The sequence below is a fragment of the Schistocerca gregaria genome, chromosome 2, assembly GCF_023897955.1.
Source record: "Schistocerca gregaria isolate iqSchGreg1 chromosome 2, iqSchGreg1.2, whole genome shotgun sequence".
Lineage (NCBI taxonomy): Eukaryota > Metazoa > Arthropoda > Insecta > Orthoptera > Acrididae > Schistocerca > Schistocerca gregaria.
Genome location: NC_064921.1, coordinates 935,437,935 through 935,460,453, shown reverse-complemented (window position 1 = coordinate 935,460,453; position 22,519 = coordinate 935,437,935). Strand labels below are relative to the sequence as shown.

The following is a 22,519-nucleotide window of genomic DNA, read 5'->3' as shown; positions in this document are numbered from 1 at the left end:
CCGTGGCAAGGCGCCCAAGACCATTCGGCTACCCTGCGCGGTTAGTGCTGTTGATAAACTAAACTGAAACGGACAGTTTGCTTTACTAATTCTGACTTCTGCCAGTGAGGAAACATTTCACATACTGAGGGCATAGCAGACAATCGAAAGATGCCTGTTTGGACATGATTATTGCCGAACGCTATATCCCAATAGTTGCCAATTATTCTTACAGCAAAAGTACCCTAACCTATACATTTTAGCAATCCTAGTACATGGCTTTTCCAGTTCAAGTTCTCATCAATATTTACACGTGAAAACAATCTTTCTACCCTCTTTATTTTTTTATTGTTGGCCTATTAGGTTTATAAGATGTGGCATAGTTCTGGCAGTACGAAAGTGGGTGGGCTGTACTTTTTTCGGAGTTTACAGCTGTCCCATTTGTGCAAAACCAGTCAGTAATGGTAATAAACATCTTTTACACTGCTAATGTCTCTGTTCATGCTTCTCTGCTTGGCTTAACAACGCTGCTTGTATCATATGCAGGAGACCAATTCTGTCACTCAACTCAAATAAAATGACAGAATATCAACATAAATGAAGAACAATAGTGACCCAATGATCGAACCCATTGTATTTTTCCGTGTATAGACGATGATGTCTCTCTCTCTCTTTGTATTACTCGAACCGCCTTCTTTAATGTATTCCACAAAAACTTACGTAGTCTAATACAATATACGGTAAGTCACAGAATATCCCAACCGGTGATATTTTGTAGTTTGAAGATTTTATTTGTGCTCATTCCAAGTATTAAAAATGTCTCAGTAGAATGGCTGTTTTGAAATCCAAATTTTGATTACTACAGTGATGTTTGATAACCCTGGTGCAAATTACTTTCTCAATAATTTCAGAAAACAGTGGAATGAGTGACAGTGGGTTGTAGTTATTGACACCCTTCTTGTACAGAGACTTGAGAATTACATGTTTAAATATGTCTACGGAAACATCTGAAGTGGCAGTTGGAAAACTGCAAGGAATTGTTAGATAGCAACGGATAAAAAACGATCAAGAAGATATACTAAGGGAAGATTTCTGTAGATTGAAAAAAAATTGGCTTCTTCTGGGTGGGAACTTCAGCCTCGATAAATTTGAAGGAGATCATCACTCCCAACTGACTGTTAGTTTAAACGAGTTAAGCACTACTAGCTAATTTCAGCGTACAGTGGATGTGGAAACAACATCTTCGTAAGTATGTAGCAAAATTCACGTGCCATGGACAGTTACGATTCACATGATGATCTATGGATGTAACCTCAAGTAAATATACACAGACACGCATACACAGCTATGAGAATGTTAATTGTTTATGAAGTTCTAATTGAAAGCTGTGGCATTGCGTTCACGAAGAAGATACGACCAGACAAATGGAAGTCTGCCATAGGATGGCTGCTAACGTCCTAATCATTGCGCAAGTACTGTTCACTGATGGAAATATTTTCAGTAGCGGCACCATCATTAATTCATATGGGTAGTCCTCCATATCTGCATACACCCAATCAAGCAGAATAGTCTTAAGTAACCATTCTAATAAAACGTGTGGCTGTTAGCGATTCATTTCCTAGAGGCATAAACCACAAACGCCAAAGCAGTCTTCATCATCAGTAGAAAGAGGTAGTTGTCTTACCAATTAAGGAATGGGGAAAAAGAAATCGATAATTCAATTAGAAGGTAAAGATAATTATACCACATCAATGAAAACAGTAGCAGGAAGAACGCAATGACGATGAAATGAGAGAGCTTTATTACTGCCTTTTTTTAAGAGAATTAATCTGCTTGTCGACTATGGGGAGGACAGTATATGAAATGTTTTGGCACTTACTACCGCGATTCACACGTGGGTACGTGCTCAGGCGAGACAATTTCGATCGTTTCCTTCGAAACAGCTCTGGATAAGAAAGAACCCGAATTCTTTATCTGTACCGTATGAGATTCGTTGAGCAGTTAAGGTAACAGTTAGTCCTGTCATACGTACCTTGCGTGCGGTGATATCAAATCGCTTCGTGTTCAGTCCTTTCACTTCCCATGCCGTGCTGTTAAACCGTTATTGTAGTACATCAGACAGACACCGAAACTGTGTTTCACACCTGTTTTTCCATACAAAATTTCTCTGTAACTGGTTATGCACTTCATCACTGCATTTTTAAACCACCAGGCGCGGCACCGCCTTCTCTCATAACGACTGTTCTAACTCTCCACTGCACACAACATTACGTAATCACCTCTCATAATGACTATGTTCGTCCGTAGCTTTTGTTCCCAGAGTTCGCCATCTACTGCAAAATATTTGCAAACAACAAAATTCTACCCATGGAAAATACCAGTTGTCGTGTGTTACACAATTTTTTTTTTAATTCTTCTACCGACAGTCACAGTAAATGCTTTTAATGATGTCCAGTTTCGGCCATGTAGTATCCATGAACAGAATGAACATCTCGTGTTCACCATATGCTGCCTAACAGCTATCGTTCTGAAGATTGTGAATGTACAACAGAAACCGGTCATGATTGAAAGCTTGTTACCATTCGTCTGTCTGGAAGAAATAAAAAAAAGAATCGTAGGGCCTACAGGGTGAACATGAAGTCTCTATACAATGTGATGTTATAGCTAAATCAGTACTTGCCACAGATGATCTAACATAATACTCACAACTGAAGAACGTAACACTGTGGTTTGTGCTCGTTTGCGGGGAATGACTTATTAACAGAGAATTTCATCAACAAATTTAGAAACCAAGCCCGACAAGGTTAGAGATCAATTAGTTGGTTAACAAATTCATGGGTTATGGCGAGAATGAGGGGCGTTCGTGGAGGCCGTCCACAACTCGAGAAACTGTGGGAGGCGTAGAGGATGCTATCGCACGAAGAACCTTTGCATCTTCCAGGAGCCTCAGGAGGTACCCAGTTCAACAATCTACAGTCTGCAAAATCCTGCGGTACATATTGAAGAAACGCGCGAACGGCGTCCTTATCCTGCATAAGTCTGAAGCTGAGGATTGTACGTGTGCCTGAAGGTCGTATGTCGATGTGTTACCGACCGGGGAAAGGGCAGTCTCATTGGTTGCATAATGTTCAATGATCAAGCAACATTCAGTACCTGTGAATATGTGAATAAACACAACTGTAACATCTGTGCAAACGAAAAACACACCCTCAGCAAAGACGGCATAAAAAACAACCAAAGTGAATGTGTGGTTAGAGCTGGCACAAATATTACAGCTGGGATTAAAGACTGTTGCTTTTCCAGCTGTTTCAGGCGTCATCCCTTTTTGTTTTAGCTGTCCGCAATTACCTGGATGGAGTTTTCCCGGTAGATTGATCGCTCTTGGTTCTAAAAGGCATTGGATTGGTAGATTGTTTTGTGGAAGGAGACCAGACAGCGAGGTCATCGGTCTCATCGGATTAGGGAAGGACGGGGAAGGAATTCGGCCGTGCCCTTTGAAAGGAATCATCTCGGCATTTGCCTGGAGTGATTTAGGGAAATCACGGAAAACCTAAATCAGAACGGCCGGACGCGGGATTGAACTGTCGTCCTCCCGAATGCGAGTCCAGAAAAGGCATTGGATCCCTCACCCTACACACCTGCTCGCCATAGGTTTCGTTGCATTGAGATTTACGAAGACTAAGTGTACCAGAAGGAAAAAAAAACATAACACGAAAATTGAAATAAAGAATTAGAGACGGGCCGGCCGGAGTGGCCGAGCGGTTCTAGGCGCTACAGTCTGGAACCGCGCGACTTCTACGGTCGCAGGTTCGAATCATGCCTATGGCATGGATGGTGTGATGTCCTTAAGTTAGTTAGGTTTAAGTAGTTCTAAGTTCTAGGGGACTGATGACCTCAGAAGTTAAGTCCCATAGTGCTCAGAGCCATTTGAACCATTTCTGAAAATAGAGACGCAGCTCTTAAAATGTCTTCATGTATGTTGGACAGAGTGTTTCAGTCTGAGGAAGTGTGTTGGCAGCTATGTCCTCACTTGGAGGGCAATCACATTGAGATGTACCGATCAATTCCAATTACAAAATGATCTAGAGAGCATTTCTGTATGGTGCAAAAAGTGACAATTGGCACTAAACAAAGAAAAGTGCGAGGCCATCCACATGGGTACTAAAAGAAATCTGAAGAATGTTGGGTATACGATAAATCGTACAAATCTAAGACTAAATACCTAGGAATTACAATTACGAGGAACTTAAATCGGAAAAACCACATAGATAATATTACGGGGAGGACGAAACAAAGACTGCGCTTTGTTCGCAGAACACTTAGAAGATGCCACAAACCCACTGAAGAGACAGCCTACACTACACTTGTCCGTCCTCTGCTGTAATATTGCTGCGCGGTATGGGATCCTTACCAGGTAGGATTGACGAAGGACATCGAAAAAGTGCAAAGAAGGCGTTTTCCTGTTATCGCGCAATAGGGGTGAAAGTGTCAAAATGGCTCTGAGCAGTATGGGACTTAACATCTGAGGTCATCAGTCCCCTAGAACGTAGAACTACTTAAACCTAACTAACCTAAGGGCATCACACACATCCATGCTCGAGGCAGGATTCGAACCAGTGACCGTAGCAGTCACGCGGTTCCAGACTGCAGCGCCTATAACCGCGGTGAGAGTGTCACTGATACGCGAGTAGGGGTGGCAGTCATTGCAACAAAGGCGGTTTTCTTTACGAAAGTTCAATCACCAACTTACTCCTCCGAATGCGAAAGTATTTTGTTGACACCCACCTACGTAGGGAGAAATGATCATCAGAATAAAATAAGAGACATCAGAGCTCGAACGGAAAGATTTAGGTGTCCCTTCTTTCCCACGAACCATTCCAGAGTGGAATGGTAGAGAAGTAGTATGAAAATGGTTCGATGAACCTCTGACAGGCACGTAAGTGTGATTTGGAGAGTAACCATTTAGATACAGATGTAGATTTTTGGTTCGGTTGGTATAAATGTTGCATTATATGTAGCAGACGTTTATTAAATTTGCTTTCCCATGTAGAGAGATTTTATGTTAACCACTTTAATATAAAAATGGGTTGGTGAAACGACTTAATTTTCTTTTGAGTCTTATTACCGGCAGAATGGCCCAGTAAATACGTCTAAAGACTGACATTACTCCTGTGAATAGAGGTCGCGTCTGACCTCTCAATCGCTTCACTACTTTTCGGCTCATCCGTAAATCATGTACTCGTGTTCCGTTTTCAGTGCTACAGTTGGTAGAAAGGTCCACCATGGGGCTGGCCATGAGTCAGCCTTCGCTGATATTCTCCAGAGCCTTTGCCTTCAATGGAACGAGTGGATCTGCGAATATTGCAGTTGGCTGGTTTAAGGACTCTTTCTGGTCTGCCAGTTGACTGACTCCTACAAAGAGGAAACACTTTCATACTTTTGCAAAATATCACTACTAAACGGACACGGATATCAAGAGGGCCATTCCACGCATTCTGCTAAGTCTTTGGTTGATGCGCTGCCAGAAAGTTTGTCTAAGTCGAATTCATTGGTCATTCATAAGCAGGAAAAATTAGCATTCAGTGTTAGCTGCAAAGAAACGTCAATGAGTCCGTTGCTGTTAAGGGATAACAGGACGGTCACGTGTTGAAGGAAGAGAGAAAAACCATCTCGTTTTAGAAAGAGCTATGCTACAGAAATGGTGTCATTGGAAGTATTCGGGGACAGTAGTCAGAATGGGGAAGATTACCTCCACACCACACGGATTTGACAAAAAGCCCGTCTGACAACCTGATTCATTGGCCCTTTGTCTTCCATGCATTCCACAAAGTTTCGACTTCTGTCACTGGCTTCGCACAGTGTAGTTCGGACATCCTGCATCGTTCCAAATACGCCACGATAAACTTGCGCGGGTTCATAAGGTCGACGATGTGGTCACTGGTGGGCACTGTGGTTTTCACCTACGAACAGGATGATGCTCCACCGCATGTCCAGCGTGGTGTTCATGAATTCTTCAACAGGAAATTGGGAGACCGATGGATCGGTCATAATGGGACTAGTGATAAGCAATTCAAGTCATGGCCTCCGCGCTCTCCTGACGTAACCCCATGCCATTTGTGCATGTGGGGTTATGGCCCCTCGACCAATAAACCAACCAAAACTGCGAGCTCCCATCAACAGTGCTTTTGACATGATTTATTGGGAGATGCTGTGCCGAACGTGCGAAGAAACTTACTGTCGACTTGACATCAGCAGTATCTCTAGGACACATGTGGAGCACTTATAATATGAAAAAAAAAATATTTTGAATTTTTCTATATTTGTGAAAAGCCCTGTGACAGTACGAGGAGCGTTTGAAAAGTCAATGCAAAAATAAAAACTACTTATGTGTTTGGGGTAAACCTTTCTTATTTTTCGACATAGCCTCCTTTTAGACTTATACACTTCGGCCATCGCTGTTCTAATTTGCTTATCCCTTCCCAATAATAGGAATTGTCCAAGTCTGCAAAATACACTCCTGGAAATTGAAATAAGAACACCGTGAATTCATTGTCCCAGGAAGGGGAAACTTTATTGACACATTCCTGGGGTCAGATACATCACATGATCACACTGACAGAACCACAGGCACATAGACACAGGCAACAGAGCATGCACAATGTCGGCACTAGTACAGTGTATATCCACCTTTCGCAGCAATGCAGGCTGCTATTCTCCCATGGAGACGATCGTAGAGATGCTGGATGTAGTCCTGTGGAACGGATTGTCATGCCATTTCCACGTGGCGCCTCAGTTGGACCAGCGTTCGTGCTGGACGTGCAGACCGCGTGAAACGACGCTTCATCCAGTCCCAAACATGCTCAATGGGGGACACATCCGGAGATCTTGCTGGCCAGGGTAGTTGACTTACACCTTCTAGAGCACGTTGGGTGGCACGGGATACATGCGGACGTGCATTGTCCTGTTGGAACAGCAAGTTCCCATGCCGGTCTAGGAATGGTAGAACGATGGGTTCGATGACGGTTTGGATGTACCGTGCACTATTCAGTGTCCCCTCGACGATCACTAGAGGTGTACGGCCAGTGTAGGAGATCGCTTCCCACGCCATGATGCCGGGTGTTGGCCCTGTGTGCCTCGGTCGTATGCAGTCCTGATTGTGGCGCTCACCTGCACGGCGCCAAACACGCATACGACCATCATTGGCACCAAGGCAGAAGCGACTCTCATCGCTGAAGACGACACGTCTCCATTCGTCCCTCCATTCACGCCTGTCGCGACACCACTGGAGGCGGGCTGCACGATGTTGGGGCGTGAGCGGAAGACGGCCTAACGGTGTGCGGGACCGTAGCCCAGCTTCATGGAGACGGTTGCGAATGGTCCTCGCCGATACCCCAGGAGCAACAGTGTCCCTAATGTGCTGGGAAGTGGCGGTGCGGCCCCCTACGGCACTGCGTAGGATCCTACGGTCTTGGCGTGCATCCGTGCGTCGCTGCGGTCCGGTCCCAGGTCGACGGGCACGTGCACCTTCCGCCGACCACTGGCGACAACATCGATGTACTGTGGAGACCTCACGCCCCACGTGTTGAGCAATTCGGCGGTACGTCCACCCGGCCTCCCGCATGCCCACTACACGCCCTCGCTCAAAGTCCGTCAACTGCACATACGGTTCACGTCCACGCTGTCGCGGCATGCTACCAGTGTTAAAGACTACGATGGAGCTCCGTATGCCACGGCAAACTGGCTGACACTGACGGCGGCGGTGCACAAATGCTGCGCAGCTAGCGCCATTCGACGGCCAACACCGCGGTTCCTGGTGTGTCCGCTGTGCCGTGCGTGTGATCATTGCTTGTACAGCCCTCTCGCAGTGTCCGGAGCAAGTATGGTGGGTCTGACACACCGGTGTCAATGTGTTCTTTTTTCCATTTCGAGGAGTGTAGCTATTAGTTGCTGCAGTAACCTCATTTGAATAAAATCTTTGATCCGCCAGCCATTTCTTCAAATTGGGGAACAAACAGTAGTCCGAGGGAGCCAAGTCTGGAGAACAGAGGGGATGTGAAACGAGTTGGAATCCTATTTCCATTAATTTTGCCACCACGACTGCTGAGGTGTGTGCTGGTGCATTGTCGTGATGCAAAAGGACATTTTTGCGGTCCCGCCGCCAGCGTTCTTCTGGCAGCTCGGTTTTCAAACGGACCAATAATGATGAATAATATGCACCTGTAATAGTTTTACCCTTTTCCCGATATTCGATGAGGATTATCCCTTACGAATTCCAAAAGACAGTCGCTATAACCTTTCCGACTGAAGGAATGGTCTTCACTTTTGGTGCAGATTCTCCCTTGGTAACCTATTGTTTAGATTGTTGTTTAGTCTCAGGAGTATAGTAACGTATCCGTGTTTCGTCCACAGTGACGAAACGACGCTTACGACGCTTATAGTCCTGTGGATTCTTCCTCAAAAGCTACGAACCATCCTTGCAACACTTCGCACGATTCCGTTTTTGGTCAAGCGTGAGCAATCGCGGAACCCATCTTGCAGATAGCTTTCTCATGTTCAAATGTTTATGCAAAATATTATGTAACCGTTCATTCGAGATGCCCACAGCACTAGCAAACTCACGCACCTTAACTCTTCTGTCATCCATCACCATATCATGGATTTTATCAATGATTTCTGGAGTCGTAACCTCCACAGGGCGTCCAGAACGTTCAACATCACTTGTGCCCATGTGGCCACTCCGAAAATTTTGAACCACTTATAAACTGTTGTAATCGAAGGTGCAGAGTCGCCGCAATGTTTATCAAGCTTCTCTTTAGTCTCCTGAGGCGTTTTGCCTTTCATAAAGTAATGTTTAATCGCCACAGGAAATTATTTTTTCGTCCATTTTTTGACCACCACTCGACTTCCTTGATTCACACGAATGCCAAACACAAAGAAATAGACCAATCCGGCTGTTACTTGGTGTGCTTTCTTTCCAAAGATGCTGCTACCTAAACATGACCTCCATACGCACCGGTGGTGCCATCTCTCGGAATTTGCACGGACTTTTCAAACGCCCCACGTATGTCAAATAATAGAACTACAGAAAATACGTGAAATCGCTTCAGTTGTTTATAATAACCTCGTATTCGCAACATCTACGGCTACAAAGATACTCTGCAAGTCACCGTACGGTGCGTGGCGAAGAGTAGACGTACCACAAGTAGTCATTTCCCCTTCCTGTTCCACTCGCAAATACAGCAAGGGAAAAGCGAGTATCTATATGCCTCCGTTTGAGCCTTAATGGCTAGTATCTTATCTTTGTTGTCCTTACGCGCGATGTTTGTTGGAGGCAGCAGTATCGTTCGGCAATCAGCTACAAATGCGGATGCTATAAATTTTCTCAATAGGATTTCGCCAAAAGGACCTTACCTTCCCTCCGGGTGTTCCCATTTGAGTTCCCAACATATCTCCGTAACACTTGAGTGTTGTTCGAACCTACCGGTAGTAATCTAACAGCCCGCCTCTGAATTTCTTCGACGTCTTTCTTCAATCCGACGTGGGACGGATCCCAAACACTCGAGCAGTACTCCAGAGCAGGTCGCACAAGCGTCCAATACACAATCTCCTTTACTAGTGAACCACTCTTTCCTAAAAATCCTCCCAATCACTGCAGTCGCCTACACCAAAATCACGATGGGCTTAGAAAAATGCACGGAGGAAGAGATGTTTTTAAATTTAGCGACTCAAATACTCACCAGGCTCTCGCAACTGCTCCAGCTGTACTAGTCTTTCTTCTGCTATATTAGATTGGCTTATGGCAGTCTCTGGGGGAGTTTTCACTTACGTTGTTGATTTTTAATGCTAAGCAGAATGTGACAACCGGTAACTTCGAAAGTAAAATAATTCGTAAATGTAAGAAAAAATAAATCTACCAATAAAGAAAACCTTCCACTATCTCTCTGATACCCCTCCAAGCTTTATAGAAGGTTTTCTTTCAGTTACAAAGGGGGGAGCTCGAGAGGGTCAAAATAGGATTGATAATCGGGGCCGGCTGCGGTGGTCTCGCGATTCTAGGCTCTCAGTCCGGAACCGCGCGACTGCTACGATCGCAGGTTCGAATCCTGCCTCGGGCATGGATGTGTGTGATGTCCTTAGGTTAGTTAGGTTTAAGTAGTTCTAAGTTCTAGGGGACTGATGACCACAGATGTGAAATCCCATAGTGCTCAGAGCCATTTGAACCATTTTTGATAATCGGGCATGTTCGCTTAAAGAAACCATAGTAGTGGATTAAAAGTGCACACTACACACAGTATTGTGTCTCACTGTTTAGAGGCACAAAACGCGTGGGTGTTTTCAGCTCGTTACTAAATGCAAATAAGTAGGACTGCAGGTTGCAATAATATGCGGTACGGCACACTGTTAGAGAGAAGGATTATTGTTCGAGAAACACGCAGTACAATGAAATCACTTATCTTCAGTAGTTCTTAGGAGTGTAGCTGTGGCTATGAAATCGCAATCTCGTAACGTGGAATACCATGAACTAATATAACATATTCTCAGGGACTAAGGGCTAATGGGCCCTCCTCAGAGAATCAATGCAAACATTACAGAACTGGCTGAGGGTCGTTTATGAAAGTGCGTCTGCCTATGTTGAAATCTAGCTGAGAAGTGAACGAGGCACACTCCAGTTCCGTAGAGCTGCACAGCCCGCTAGAGTGCGCTGTGCCCGGCAGACGACGGGCTGCCAACCTTGTGTTGGCGTGGCGCTGGAGTAGTATCTGTGGCTGTGAGACTACACACAGTACGTTCCTTAGTAGTACCCTGCTCCCTGATTTAAACAAGTTTCGTTAATACTAACTTTATGATATTAAATGGGGACCACGGAACAGTTACGCGTTCGCAATTTTATTTGACTAGTGGACGAATTTTTCATTAGCGGACGGAACGGAGCGGGTTTCAGTAATCCTCGAGTGATGAATTGTACAGCAGTTTGGTTGAAATGGAGAGAGTGTATAGTCTGGAAGGGTGACAACGTCTTGGAGAGCTGTGCGCTGGCCCCATGCCTCTCCATAAAAATTAAAGCAGTCATCAAGCCGAAGAATGATTGGAACGCGCCTGTACTCTACAAGATGTGGACCGGTTGGAGGTGGTATGCGGCCCAGCCTTTGAACAGACTTACCCAGCCAGTTATATGCTGCCAACAAGATGCAATTCGGCATTTTATACGTCAACAAACATTGTTGAAGTGAAGGAAGTGGTAAGTAACAGATAATAATTCTGGGATTGGCTGGGAAGCTAACCAGAGGCCATCCGATTTGTGGTCTCGCAGTTTACCAACGAGGCACCATGCCGCAGTCAACTGACGCCATATATGAGAAATTGGTACAGCGGACAGTGTAGGTCGAGTGGTCTCGTGGGCCTGACTGTGAAGCCGCTTTCTTCGTGCTGCTGGTAAAAGGAAGTTGCTTCCTTCTAGCAAGAACATTTTTATGGATTCTGCAGACAACACACAGATTTCCTTCTTGACGGAAGATCCTTGGTTAAGGTGGTACACTGCCAAGGCAACAGACCCTTGTTTAGGGGGACGGTAATTCATATCCTCGTCCGGTAATGCAGATTTGTATCTTCCATGATTTCCCTAAATAGCTTTTTGGCGAATGCTGGGGCGATTCCTCTAAAGGGCCACGTCTGGTTTCCTTCCCTATAAAACCCCAGTCCGAGCCTTTTTTCCGTCTTAATGACGGCATGCGAGTTCATCGACGCTCGCATGTTCAAACTTCATCTTCCTTCATTCCTTTCTTGGTGGAAGATCTGAATTTCGCCAATAGCAAGGTCCCAGGGCCACTTTCTAGTTTGGTTTTAACAAGTGTGGGACAAATGTTTCATTAATTTCTTGAAGTATGTGGAGTGGCTCAAATGGCTCTGAGCACTATGGGACTTAACATCTGAGGTCATCAGTCCATTAGAAATTAGAACTACTTAAACCTAATTAACCTAAGGACATCACACACATCCATGCCCGAGGCAGGATTCGAACCTGTGACCCGTAGTGGTCGCGCGGTTCCAGACTGAAACGCCTAGAACCACTCGTCCACTCAGGAGTGCATTGCCTAATAAACATGTGTGGTATCTGGATTGTGATAGGTGACTGGAACTTGAGATCTGCTGCTTCAGAGTAGCTGTCAACGTTTTACTAAGTCTCATGAGTGAAGTAGCAAAATGAAAATACCCGAAAAAGTATTCTCAACTTTCGTACCTCCTTATCTGGTTGCGCCCCCTTTAAACCGTAAACTATGAGGCCACACGACGGGAAATCAAGAAGCGAATGGAGAGCGGAGTGTTTATCAGAGTATTGCCCCGCAAACAGCGCGGAAACAGCCGCTCAGTAATGGGTATCGGATCTCACGGCAAATACCTGCGCACAATACGTCCTCGGCAGGTGGAGCGAAGGCGCAGTTCGGGGAAATTAAAAGGAAAACTGCGCGCCCGATCCGCCGGCAATAATCCGGCGGCCACGGCCAGCAAAGCCGGCCCTCGACCGTCCGCCACAATGGGGCTTACCACGCAGCCACTCCAGCCTCAAGACGCACCTGTGTTATTATCCCTCATTTGTGCTCAAATTGGGCTTAGTTGTGTTTGTGCAACAAGTCAATTAACCGGCTTATTACGGATTCTGTGTAACGAGCAATTGACGCGCAGGGGCATGTGCCGGGCGCTGGCGGCGGCGGCGGCGGCGGCGGCGGCGGCGGCGGCGAGCGCCGGCGGTCGATGTGGCAACACTGGAGCGCGTGGCCACGCCTTTGGCCGGCGGGTGCGGCGAGGCGCGTGCCATGTGCGCTGTCGCCGAGCAACGGGCGCCGCCGCCGCGACGCTATCGACCGCGCTGCCACCTGGGAAATGCGCCCAGGCACTAATTTCAATTCCCACCACCGACCGGCCTGCTGAGGCACCGGCGTCGCGAACTCTGTTTCTGCTTTTGTCGCGTCTAGGGAGAGACGAACTTGGCTGGTAAGTCGAAGACATACGAAATTCTGTATTCGTTTCCGTAGCTGAGCTTGCTAATCTACAATCGTGTGGTGTAATTCATCCTAGAGGTAACTGGTTCAGATCATACCAGCAGAAGATACTTTCATAAATAGCATTTCGCTGACAAGGCGAAGAGATGTGCTATGTACACTGCTGGCCATTAAAATTGCTACACCAAGAAGAAATGCAGATGATAAATGGGTATTCATTGAACAAATATATTATTCTACAACTGACATGTGCTTACATTTTCAAGCAATTTATTTGCATAGATCAGAACCCAGAACAGCCACCTCTAGCCGTAATAACGACCTTGATACGCCTGAGCATTGAGTCACACAGAGCTTGGATGGCGTGTACATGTACACCTGTCCATGCAGCTTCAACACGATACCACAGTTCATCAAGAATAGTGACTGGCGTATTGTGACGAGCCAGTTGCTCGGCCACCATTGACCAGACGTTTTCAATTGGTTTGAGATCTGGAGAATGTGCTGGCCTGGGCAGCAGTCGAACATCATCTGTATCCAGAAAGGCCCGTACACGACCAGCAACATGCGGTCGTGCATTATCCTGCTGAAATGTAGAGTTTCGCAGGGATCGAATGAAGGGTCGAGCCACGGGTCGTAACAAATCTGAAATGTAACGTCCACTGTTCAAAGTGCCGTCAAATAGAACAAGAATTGACCGAGTGGTGTAACCAATGGCACCTCATACCATCACGCAGGGTGATACGCCAGTATGGCAATGACGAATACACGCTTCCAATGTGCGTTCACCGCGTTGTCGCCAAACACGGATGCGACCATCATGATGCTGTAAACAGAACCTGGATTCATCGAAAAAATGACGGTTGGCCATTCGTGCACCCAGCTTCGTCGTTGTCCTGCAAACGTCCGCATCTGTTGACTCAGGGAACGAGACGTGGCTGCACGATCCGTTACAGCCATGAGGATAAGATGCCTGTCATCTCGATTGCTAGTGATAGAGGCCGTTGTGATCCAGGACGGCGTTCCGTATTACCCGAGTGAACCCACCGATTCCATATTCTGTTAACAGTCATTGGATCTCGACCAACGCGAGCAGCTATATCGCGATACGATAAACGGCAATCGCGATAGGCTACAATCAGATCTTTTTCAAAGTCGGAAATGTGATGGTACGCATTTCTCCTCCTTACACGAGACATCATAACAACGTTCCACCAGGCAACGCCGATCAACTGCTGTTTTTGTATGAGTAATCGGTTGGAAACTTTTCTCATGTCACAAATTTGTAGGTGTCGCCACCGGCGCCAACCTTGTGTGAAAGCTCTGAAAAGCTAATCATTTGCATATCTCCGCATCTTCTTCTTGTCGGTTAAATTTCGGGTCTGTAGCACGTCATCTTCATGGTGTAGCAATTTTAATGGCTAGTAGTGTAATTTCTGATCATTGAACTGTGTTCCACTGTCTTGAGTTAGAATCTAAATCCTTCGTCATCAGACGTCACTTTACCTTCGCAGCGAATGACGAAACAGTCTTGAAATTTCACATAAAATGAGTCGGGGTACACTAGCAGGAAGTCAGTACATGCTACTTTTCTTCAGATTCTGTGTCTGTTGGTGGGCTAGATTGAGTGTTAGGCCTAAGAAGAATTTTTTTAGAGAGTGGTGGGATAGTAAACGCCATTCGGTGCCCTTTGTAGGTTATGGCTCAACTTCGTTTCCACTATTCCCTCATTTTCGTTCAGAACTCAACAGCTGCATGAACGCAATACTGCAATGCAGAAGTGCTCTGCGAAGTCATCCGTAGGCTACGCACACTTAATGGTTCAAAGAAGTTGGAGGTAGGCTATGGACTGGAATTCTGCGTATCACAACCACTAACGAGTATGAGCCTGGTCTTTATGAAATCCCTGCCACGGAATTTTAAGTATTAAGTAAAACTGAACGTGACAAAGAAATCTTACTGCACGAGTTGACAAGCCAAGCTGTAAACTTACTATGAGGTTCATGACCTGCGAATAAACGTGTCATGGACACAGAGAATCTATTGGCCACCACCTTCTGATATTGTCTATCCAAACTAAATGGAACCCTTAGCACAAGCCAGTGATACGATAATGATATTTTCCTCTTGCTTCGGAGTTACACGAGGACCGAACTGTGTAATTCTGACCAGTGGCTATAATTTGAATAATAATCAGTTTTCCGTTTTTTGAGAGGTACTAACATACTTTTTTGGTTCATATTTCTATTTTCACGTTCTCGTGTATCGAGTAAGACTCGTCGGCGTCGAACTAAGCTCTGAGCACAAAAACTGGCACACTCGTCCACTTAATATCTTTCCCGATATATGGAGATCTCGAACAGAGCGTAAAATCTGAAGCACCTTCCTGTTCAAACTGAATCATTTAAAGTATGTTTGGAGGAACTTTCTCGACAATTGGCGAAATTTTTCAGAACAATGAAGAGTGAACCATCCGATAGGTGGAGCATAGTGAATTGTCAGCTCCGACAACCTACCACATGGCCTCTGACGCCGAATCCGAGATTGTATGCAAGTGATTAGCTTCCATGTCTTCAGCCGAAAAAATTGTCGCTTTTACAGACCAGAATAGGTCACTGCTATTTAGTGCTGTTGACTGTTAAAAGGAATTAGTAACAGAAATCCGGCAACACCTAAAGAAAGGTGCACGAAATTTATACATGAATCAGCATACGGTGCAAAACTTGCTGAAATGGTTGAATGTACAAGTACACTCTACGTGTAAATCTACAGATACACTCTGCAAGTCACCTTATAAGTATGGTGTGTGGAGTGTAGTGGTGGTGGTTAGTGTTTAACGTCCCGTCGACAACGAGGTCATTAGAGACGGAGCGCAAGCTCGGGTTAGGGAAGGATTGGGAAGGAAATCGGCCGTACCCTTTCAAAGGAACCATCCCGGCATTTGCCTGAAACGATTTCGGGAAATCACGGAAAACCTAAATCAGGATGGCTGGAGACGGGATTGAACTGTCGTCCTCCCGAATGCGAGTCCAGTGTGCTAACCACTGCGCCACGTCGCTCTGTGTGGTGTGTATTTCGTGTTTGATCATCGTGTCTCCACTTTCCTACACCAGTCGCGAATGGTGCTCAGGAAGAACTGCTCTATGAAAGCAACCATATGAGCTCAAACATCTCTGATTTTACCTCCACTGTCACTTCGCAGAAATCAATATGTTTGCCGAGTCTTTTACAAACGTATGTTCTCGGAAAAATTAATAATAAACGACAGCGTGATGCACAAAGCCCTGCTTGTAGCATCTGTCACTATAGCTGGATGAGCAGTTCTATAACAGTATCGCATATACTAAAACAAGTAACGAAACACTCTGCTCTTCCATGTATCTCACTACCGTACTACTCCAGCTTGCTACGGATCCCAGATTGAGAGGTGATACGTATCTGTCAAACGATAGTTTTGTGAAATACCTCATTAATGGGTGGTCTACACACCCCAAGGACTCCTCCGATGAATCTCGCAAGGAATTCCTTGAGTGCGAGGTCGCCGAAGGCCAATGATGTTTATGGCATTCGAAGCGCCACATGTTGTCTACCATGCAACCAAGATATTGGCTGCTAATGGTAACAGGGAGCGAGACTGAAGGTATCCCACAGTACGCACAACATGAGGCTACGGAGCATAGTTCACGTGCTTAGTAACTTATAACAAGCGGTAAAGTATAAAAAAAAAACAAAAAAAAAAGAAAACATCTCATTATATCTACAACAATTGCTGAAGTTGACAGTTCATCAGAAAGGAACCCAAGGTATTTCACAGAGTGAGAAACAAGTGGCTCAACTGGTTCAAATGGCTCTGAGCACTATGGAACTTACCATCTATGGTTATCAGTCCCCTAGAACTAAGAACTACTTAAACCTAACTAACCGAAGGACATCACACAACACCCAGTCATCACGAGGCAGAGAAAATTTCTGACCCCGCCGGGAATCGAACCCGGGAACCCGGGCGCGGGAAGCGAGAACGCTACCGCACGATCACAAGCTGCGGACAAAATAATTGGCAGGTGAAGTATTTTTCTCCTGAGGGGAGAAGGGGGAATGGTAAATTGGGCAGCTGTCATACCCTCTCCTCGCTGGGTACGGCCTTGGTTGAAGGGCTTTCACCAGACAGTGAATCACCCCACTTGAAACAACTGACAGTGAACCAGCAAATGATATGGGGTTAACCAAAGAATGAAAAAGAAACGATACGAAAGGTGAAGACAATGACCATACGAAGCGAGAACAATTGCCTCGATTTAGAATTTTTTGTCCGAAGCTCATTTCTATTCTGTAGTAAAATAGTTTAATTTAGCATGTTATTTAAAACTGCTCTATCACCGGCACTATGATATTGGTTTCTGCTGAAATGGATCATCTGCGCCATGTCACACTAAGTGGCGGAGTAGTCAATAAGAAAAATAAAAAATAATTAACTAATATATTATCAAACTGCAACAACTTTCAGGCAGATAGCATTTTTTTCCGTAGGTCTGGGTAACTCGCCTAGAACCCTCGTATTTAATTTCCGTTTGAAGCTGTAGCAAAGTGAAACTGTTCGTTTCTCCTGTGACAGAAATTATAATATGAAACTTTTCAGTTGCTAAAGGACTGTAACGCATTATGCAGTTTCGTTCAATATTTTTTGTATAGCATGCACAGCGGTTTGGCGACAATATGATGAAACATTTTCAATTAGAGCTCTACTCGCATCCATTAGGAGAATGACTGACAAAAATCTATTCGTATTTACTCCGATAGTTTTATCACAATCACTTCAGCCGTCTCTCTACACACCCCGTTCGTCTTGGACGTGAACCGTTCTTTCCCTGTATAATTAACTAAGACAATTTGCAGGTGATGCAGTTATGTAAAGTAAAATACCATGTGGAAAATGGTCCTCTTATGTTCATTCAGATATTGATAAGATTTATAATTGGAACATAGACCAGCAACTTGCTTTAGACTCCTATAAATATAAATTACGCACTTCACAAAAAAAAGTGTCATCCAAATAGAGTAATATCAATGAGCTACTCATGTATTATAAAAATACCTGGGTATAACAGTTTGTGGATATATGGAATGAAATTATCACAATGGGTCCATTGTACGGTTCATTGGTAGGATACTTGAAAAATTCAGACAGTCGGCAGAAGACATTGTTGGCAAGACTTTCGTGCCAACCATCCTAGAATATTGCTGAAGTGCGTGGAGCCCAATGGACGTTGAGCTTACAAAAAGGACAGCACGAACTCACACTGCACTGCTTGACTCATGGAAGGGCGCTACGGAAGTACTGTTAAACCTGAAGTGGGAGACGCCTGGAGTTATTCGTTTATTATCCCACGAAAAGTAACAAACAAAATTTCAAGCACAAATATTAGGTGAGGAATTTAGGAATATACTAAAACTTTCCAGTGATTATAAAGACATGGTTAGACTAATTGTATTGCACAAAGAGTTATTTAGGCAGTCATTTTTCCAAGCTTCATACGTGAATGCAACGAAAAGAGATCGTAATGCTTATTACAACGGGAATTATCCTCTGACTAGCACTTGACAGTGGTTCGAAAAGTATGTGGGTAGATGTAGGTCTGATCTACCTTCATTGCATTCTAAACATAATTAAAAAATCGATTCCTATCTCCAGAGATGCAATTGTCGATAGGTGGTTGCAAGTTCACATCCTAGGCAACACTCAAAAACAAAACAAAATAAGAAGAAAGAAAACGAGAAGACAGGAGGGGAAACGGAGCTAGGCAGAGAGTTGCCATTAAAAAGCTCTTGGCATTCCCTTCACATGTGTTTACAAAGCTCCCTCGTTTAGGGTAAGCACGCCAAAACCACCCTTGGCCTGATGCCCTTCTGTATGTTTCATCGTATAACAGGACGAGGAGGCGCACCCCTCCAGGCAGTGTCGAAGGCAGCACGAAACGTATCGTCAACAACCCCCTCGTACTTTTCCCAGATAAGATATACAAAGTTGGTTAAGAAAAAAGGAGGACATGATAAATATGGTTGTGGTGTACACATGGAACATAAGGTAAGGTACAAGGAGGACATGAAAAATACTGGTATGATTTGCATGTAGAACGTAAATGGATCACAAAATACTGACATACTGATGCGAAGCACAAGTTGTTTGCGCTTAACATCAAAAATGGTTCAAATGGCTCTGAGCACTATGGGACTTAACATCTTAGGTCATCAGTGCCCTAGACCTTAGAACTACTTAAACCTAGCTAACCTAAGGACATCAGTCACTTCTATGCCCAAGGCAGGATTCGAACCTGTGACCATAGCGGTCGCGCAGTGCTAGACTGAAGCGCCTAGAACCGCTCGGCCTCACCGGCCGGCCGTTTAACATCAGATGAACATTGAAATTTCATTAACTCCACTGCTCAGTCTTCCTGGGAGAATTAATACGACTATACTGCAGGAAGGCGGTAAGGAGAATGAGACGTAAGCAGAATCAAACGGAGCTGTTTCTTGTGAAGCTACTCCACAGATACGTTTGAAAGTCTTGCAACGTCAATGAAGTGTAATTTCTGTTAGTTACGTTTTCCGTCACTAATCTCGGTACTCGGAAGTTACTTGTAAAAAAAGTAACCGAGTTACGAATAGTAACGTGTTTCGATAGTTGTGTTCATGATTGTGTTACACCATTAAAACGCCGGAAACAACCGATAGAAAGAAGTGGCTGAAATTTGCATTTGCTAGGCACGAAGCGTCACGGTTCCACTACTAAAAATTTAGGATAAAATCTTGTGTATTTTGTCAGCATAACTGTCAGGAATGCAACATCCAAAGATGTTATAAAAATGAAGCATTACTTTTTGACTGACACTGCTGCACAAGGCTGTATGCACTAAAGTTCGCTGATATCTAAGTAGCTACATCAGTGCCTTCGCGGAATACGTTGAAAAAAAAAAAGTTCCACTTCCTGCCCCCAGCTGAAAAACTATCAACAGAATGTGAAATGCTTTCTGTTTTGTTGTCAGTATGCTATTTGTCGCCTGATGACGCTTATTGGTTTGAGTAATGGAGTGACTGTTGGTGTTGTCGGCTAGAAAGTTGAAGTTTTCCGTACGAAAAGCAATGGCAACTGTGAATGAAGACCATGCAAGTAGTTTTATCAGAACGGCGGCAACAGCAGTGCTGCATTACTGGAATATCGCCGACAGAAACGTCTGCGAAGAGGCCCCATGTCAATAAATGGGATAAAAAAAAAAAACGACGAGGAAATCTGAAGAAACTGGCGAATTAGGTGACGCAGCAGGGAGAGGAAGGCGGCCGATTCCCACGGCAGTAGTTGATGATGTTGCTGTAGCTATAGCCGACCGCGCAGCACGTGCCAGAGATTCTGCAGCCAGCGGTCGAGATGAGGGCGCGGGAATTGTATCTTCCCTGGTCGGCAGTTCAAAAGAATTTGCGGCGCTTTTCACATTGGTATCCGTGTGCTGACCACATGCCCCTCCTATCCGCATACTCAGCTGAGGATGACAAGGTGGTCGGATGGTCCCGACGGGCCACTTGAGACCTGAAGACGGAATGCAATTCGTATAAGATGCAGAATGAGCACCACACAAATCCCCAAGACAGGCTATGAAGCCGAGACTTCGCCGTTCGCCTTTTCGCACGCATGGAGATGGATGTCATGTGGTTGGACTATATTTTTTGGGCGAGCGCGTTACACTTTACTCTCCAAGGACCCGTCAATGGACATACCTGTTGCATTTGGGATTCTACTCCGCCACATGTTGTGCATTCCGCCTCATGTTGTGCATTGAACATCCACTTGACTTAGCTTATGTGAATGTGTGATGTGTTTTCAAAAGCTCTTTTATTTTTGGTCCGTTTCTCCTCGAGGGAATGGCACCACGCGGGCCTGTTAGGTGTATAATGACATCTGCACATTGGAAGGATCTCCTTGTGGAACGTGTGATTCCAGCTATGCAAGAAAACAACAGCGTCCACACCTCTATTTTCTGCTAGATGCGGCGACACCACATGTCGCCTGCAGGTGAAAGATTTCCTTTAAGAAACCTTCGGTAACGACTTCATCTTTTCTAGGCAATTTCGAGATGTGTAGCCTTTCAGATCGTTCGACCTAAATGCGTGAGACTTCCCTTCTGGTGGTGGTGGTGGTGGTGGGGGGGGGGGGGGATATTTGAAAGAACGTGCATCTCAGTGATGTATCCGGATTCTTGTTGATCTAAAGGATAGCATGCGATGGCGTGTCACCTGGGTACGACGACATATCACTCTAATTACACCAGATATGCTGCTAGCAACACAGGCCATGCCCTGTTACGGATGCATCATGATGCAGAGTAGGGAGACCATATTGAACACACGTTGTAAAAATATACAAGGAATGCATTCACAGTTGCGAATATGGACAACTACTAAAAAATTGTGTCGGACCGGGACTTGAAACTGGATTTTCCGATTATTGCAAGAGGTCGCCTTACCATTAGGCTATCCGCGTTCAGACCCACAAGTCTTCAGACATGTGTCTACAACCTGCACTCTTACATCCTTTATGTATGCCCCTGTACAGGGGAGGGGAAATACCGTAGTTGAGAGTTGCTTACCCGATGTCAGCAGATTAATACGCACCGCACTCATTCAAGTCCGAAGGAACTCTGGCTCATACCTGTGAACAACACAGGCACTGCAATATCTACACTCACGTTCATAAATTAAGGATAATGCTCATACCTAGAAAAACAACGCTCTGGTGGGCGGTTTGCGGGTTTAAATGACCTCGGGGTATGACCATGCGGTGCATCTGACCTGCGGTCGTCGCACGGTGGCGCTGGCAGCAGTCCACATACGCACAGGTATGTTGGTGCATGTCAGAGTACGGTGCAGCGAGTAAGTGTGCAGACGTTTACAGACGTGCTAATGGTGACTGAGTGTTGAAAACTGCTCAAAGAACACATATTGATGACGTTACGAGGGGTAGAATATTAGGGCGACTGAAGGCTGGTCAAACACTGCAAGTTGTAACACTCGCCATCCGTGTGCCACAAAGTGTGATTTCAAGATTAAGGCAACGATTCCAGCACACAGGAAACGTGTCCAGGCGCTACAGTACTGGACGTCCACAGTGTACAACACCACAAGTAGACTGATATCTCACCATCAGCGCCCGCAGGTGGCCACGGAGTACTGCAGGTAGCCTTGCTCGGGACCTTACTGCAAACACTGGAACAGTTTTCTGCGGACACACAGTCTACAGACGACTGAACAGACATGGTTTATTCGTCCGGAGACCTGCAAGGTGCATTCCACTGACCTCTGGTCACAGGAGAGCTCGTGAAACCTGGTGTTAAGAACACACACATGTCATTGCAGCAGTGGTCCCAGGTTATGTTCACGGACGAGTCCAGGAATAGTCTGAACACTGATTCTCGCCGGGTTTTCATCTGGCGTGGACCAGGAACCAGATACCAATCCATTATCGTTCTTGAAAGGGACCTGTACTGAGGTCGTAG

The 22,519-nt window shown here is 45.2% G+C and overlaps 1 protein-coding gene across 1 annotated transcript in view; it reads right to left on the bottom strand.

The window, feature by feature from the left end:
• Window positions 1-12,609: 12,609 nt before the first annotated feature.
• LOC126336061 (uncharacterized) overlaps window positions 12,610-22,519 on the bottom strand; it is a 29,282-nt gene continuing 19,372 nt past the window's right edge. Inside the window, exon 3 of the mRNA XM_049999540.1 lies at window positions 12,610-12,851. Coding sequence (XP_049855497.1) covers window positions 12,610-12,851 — 242 coding nt within the window. The remainder of the gene's footprint in view (window positions 12,852-22,519) is intronic.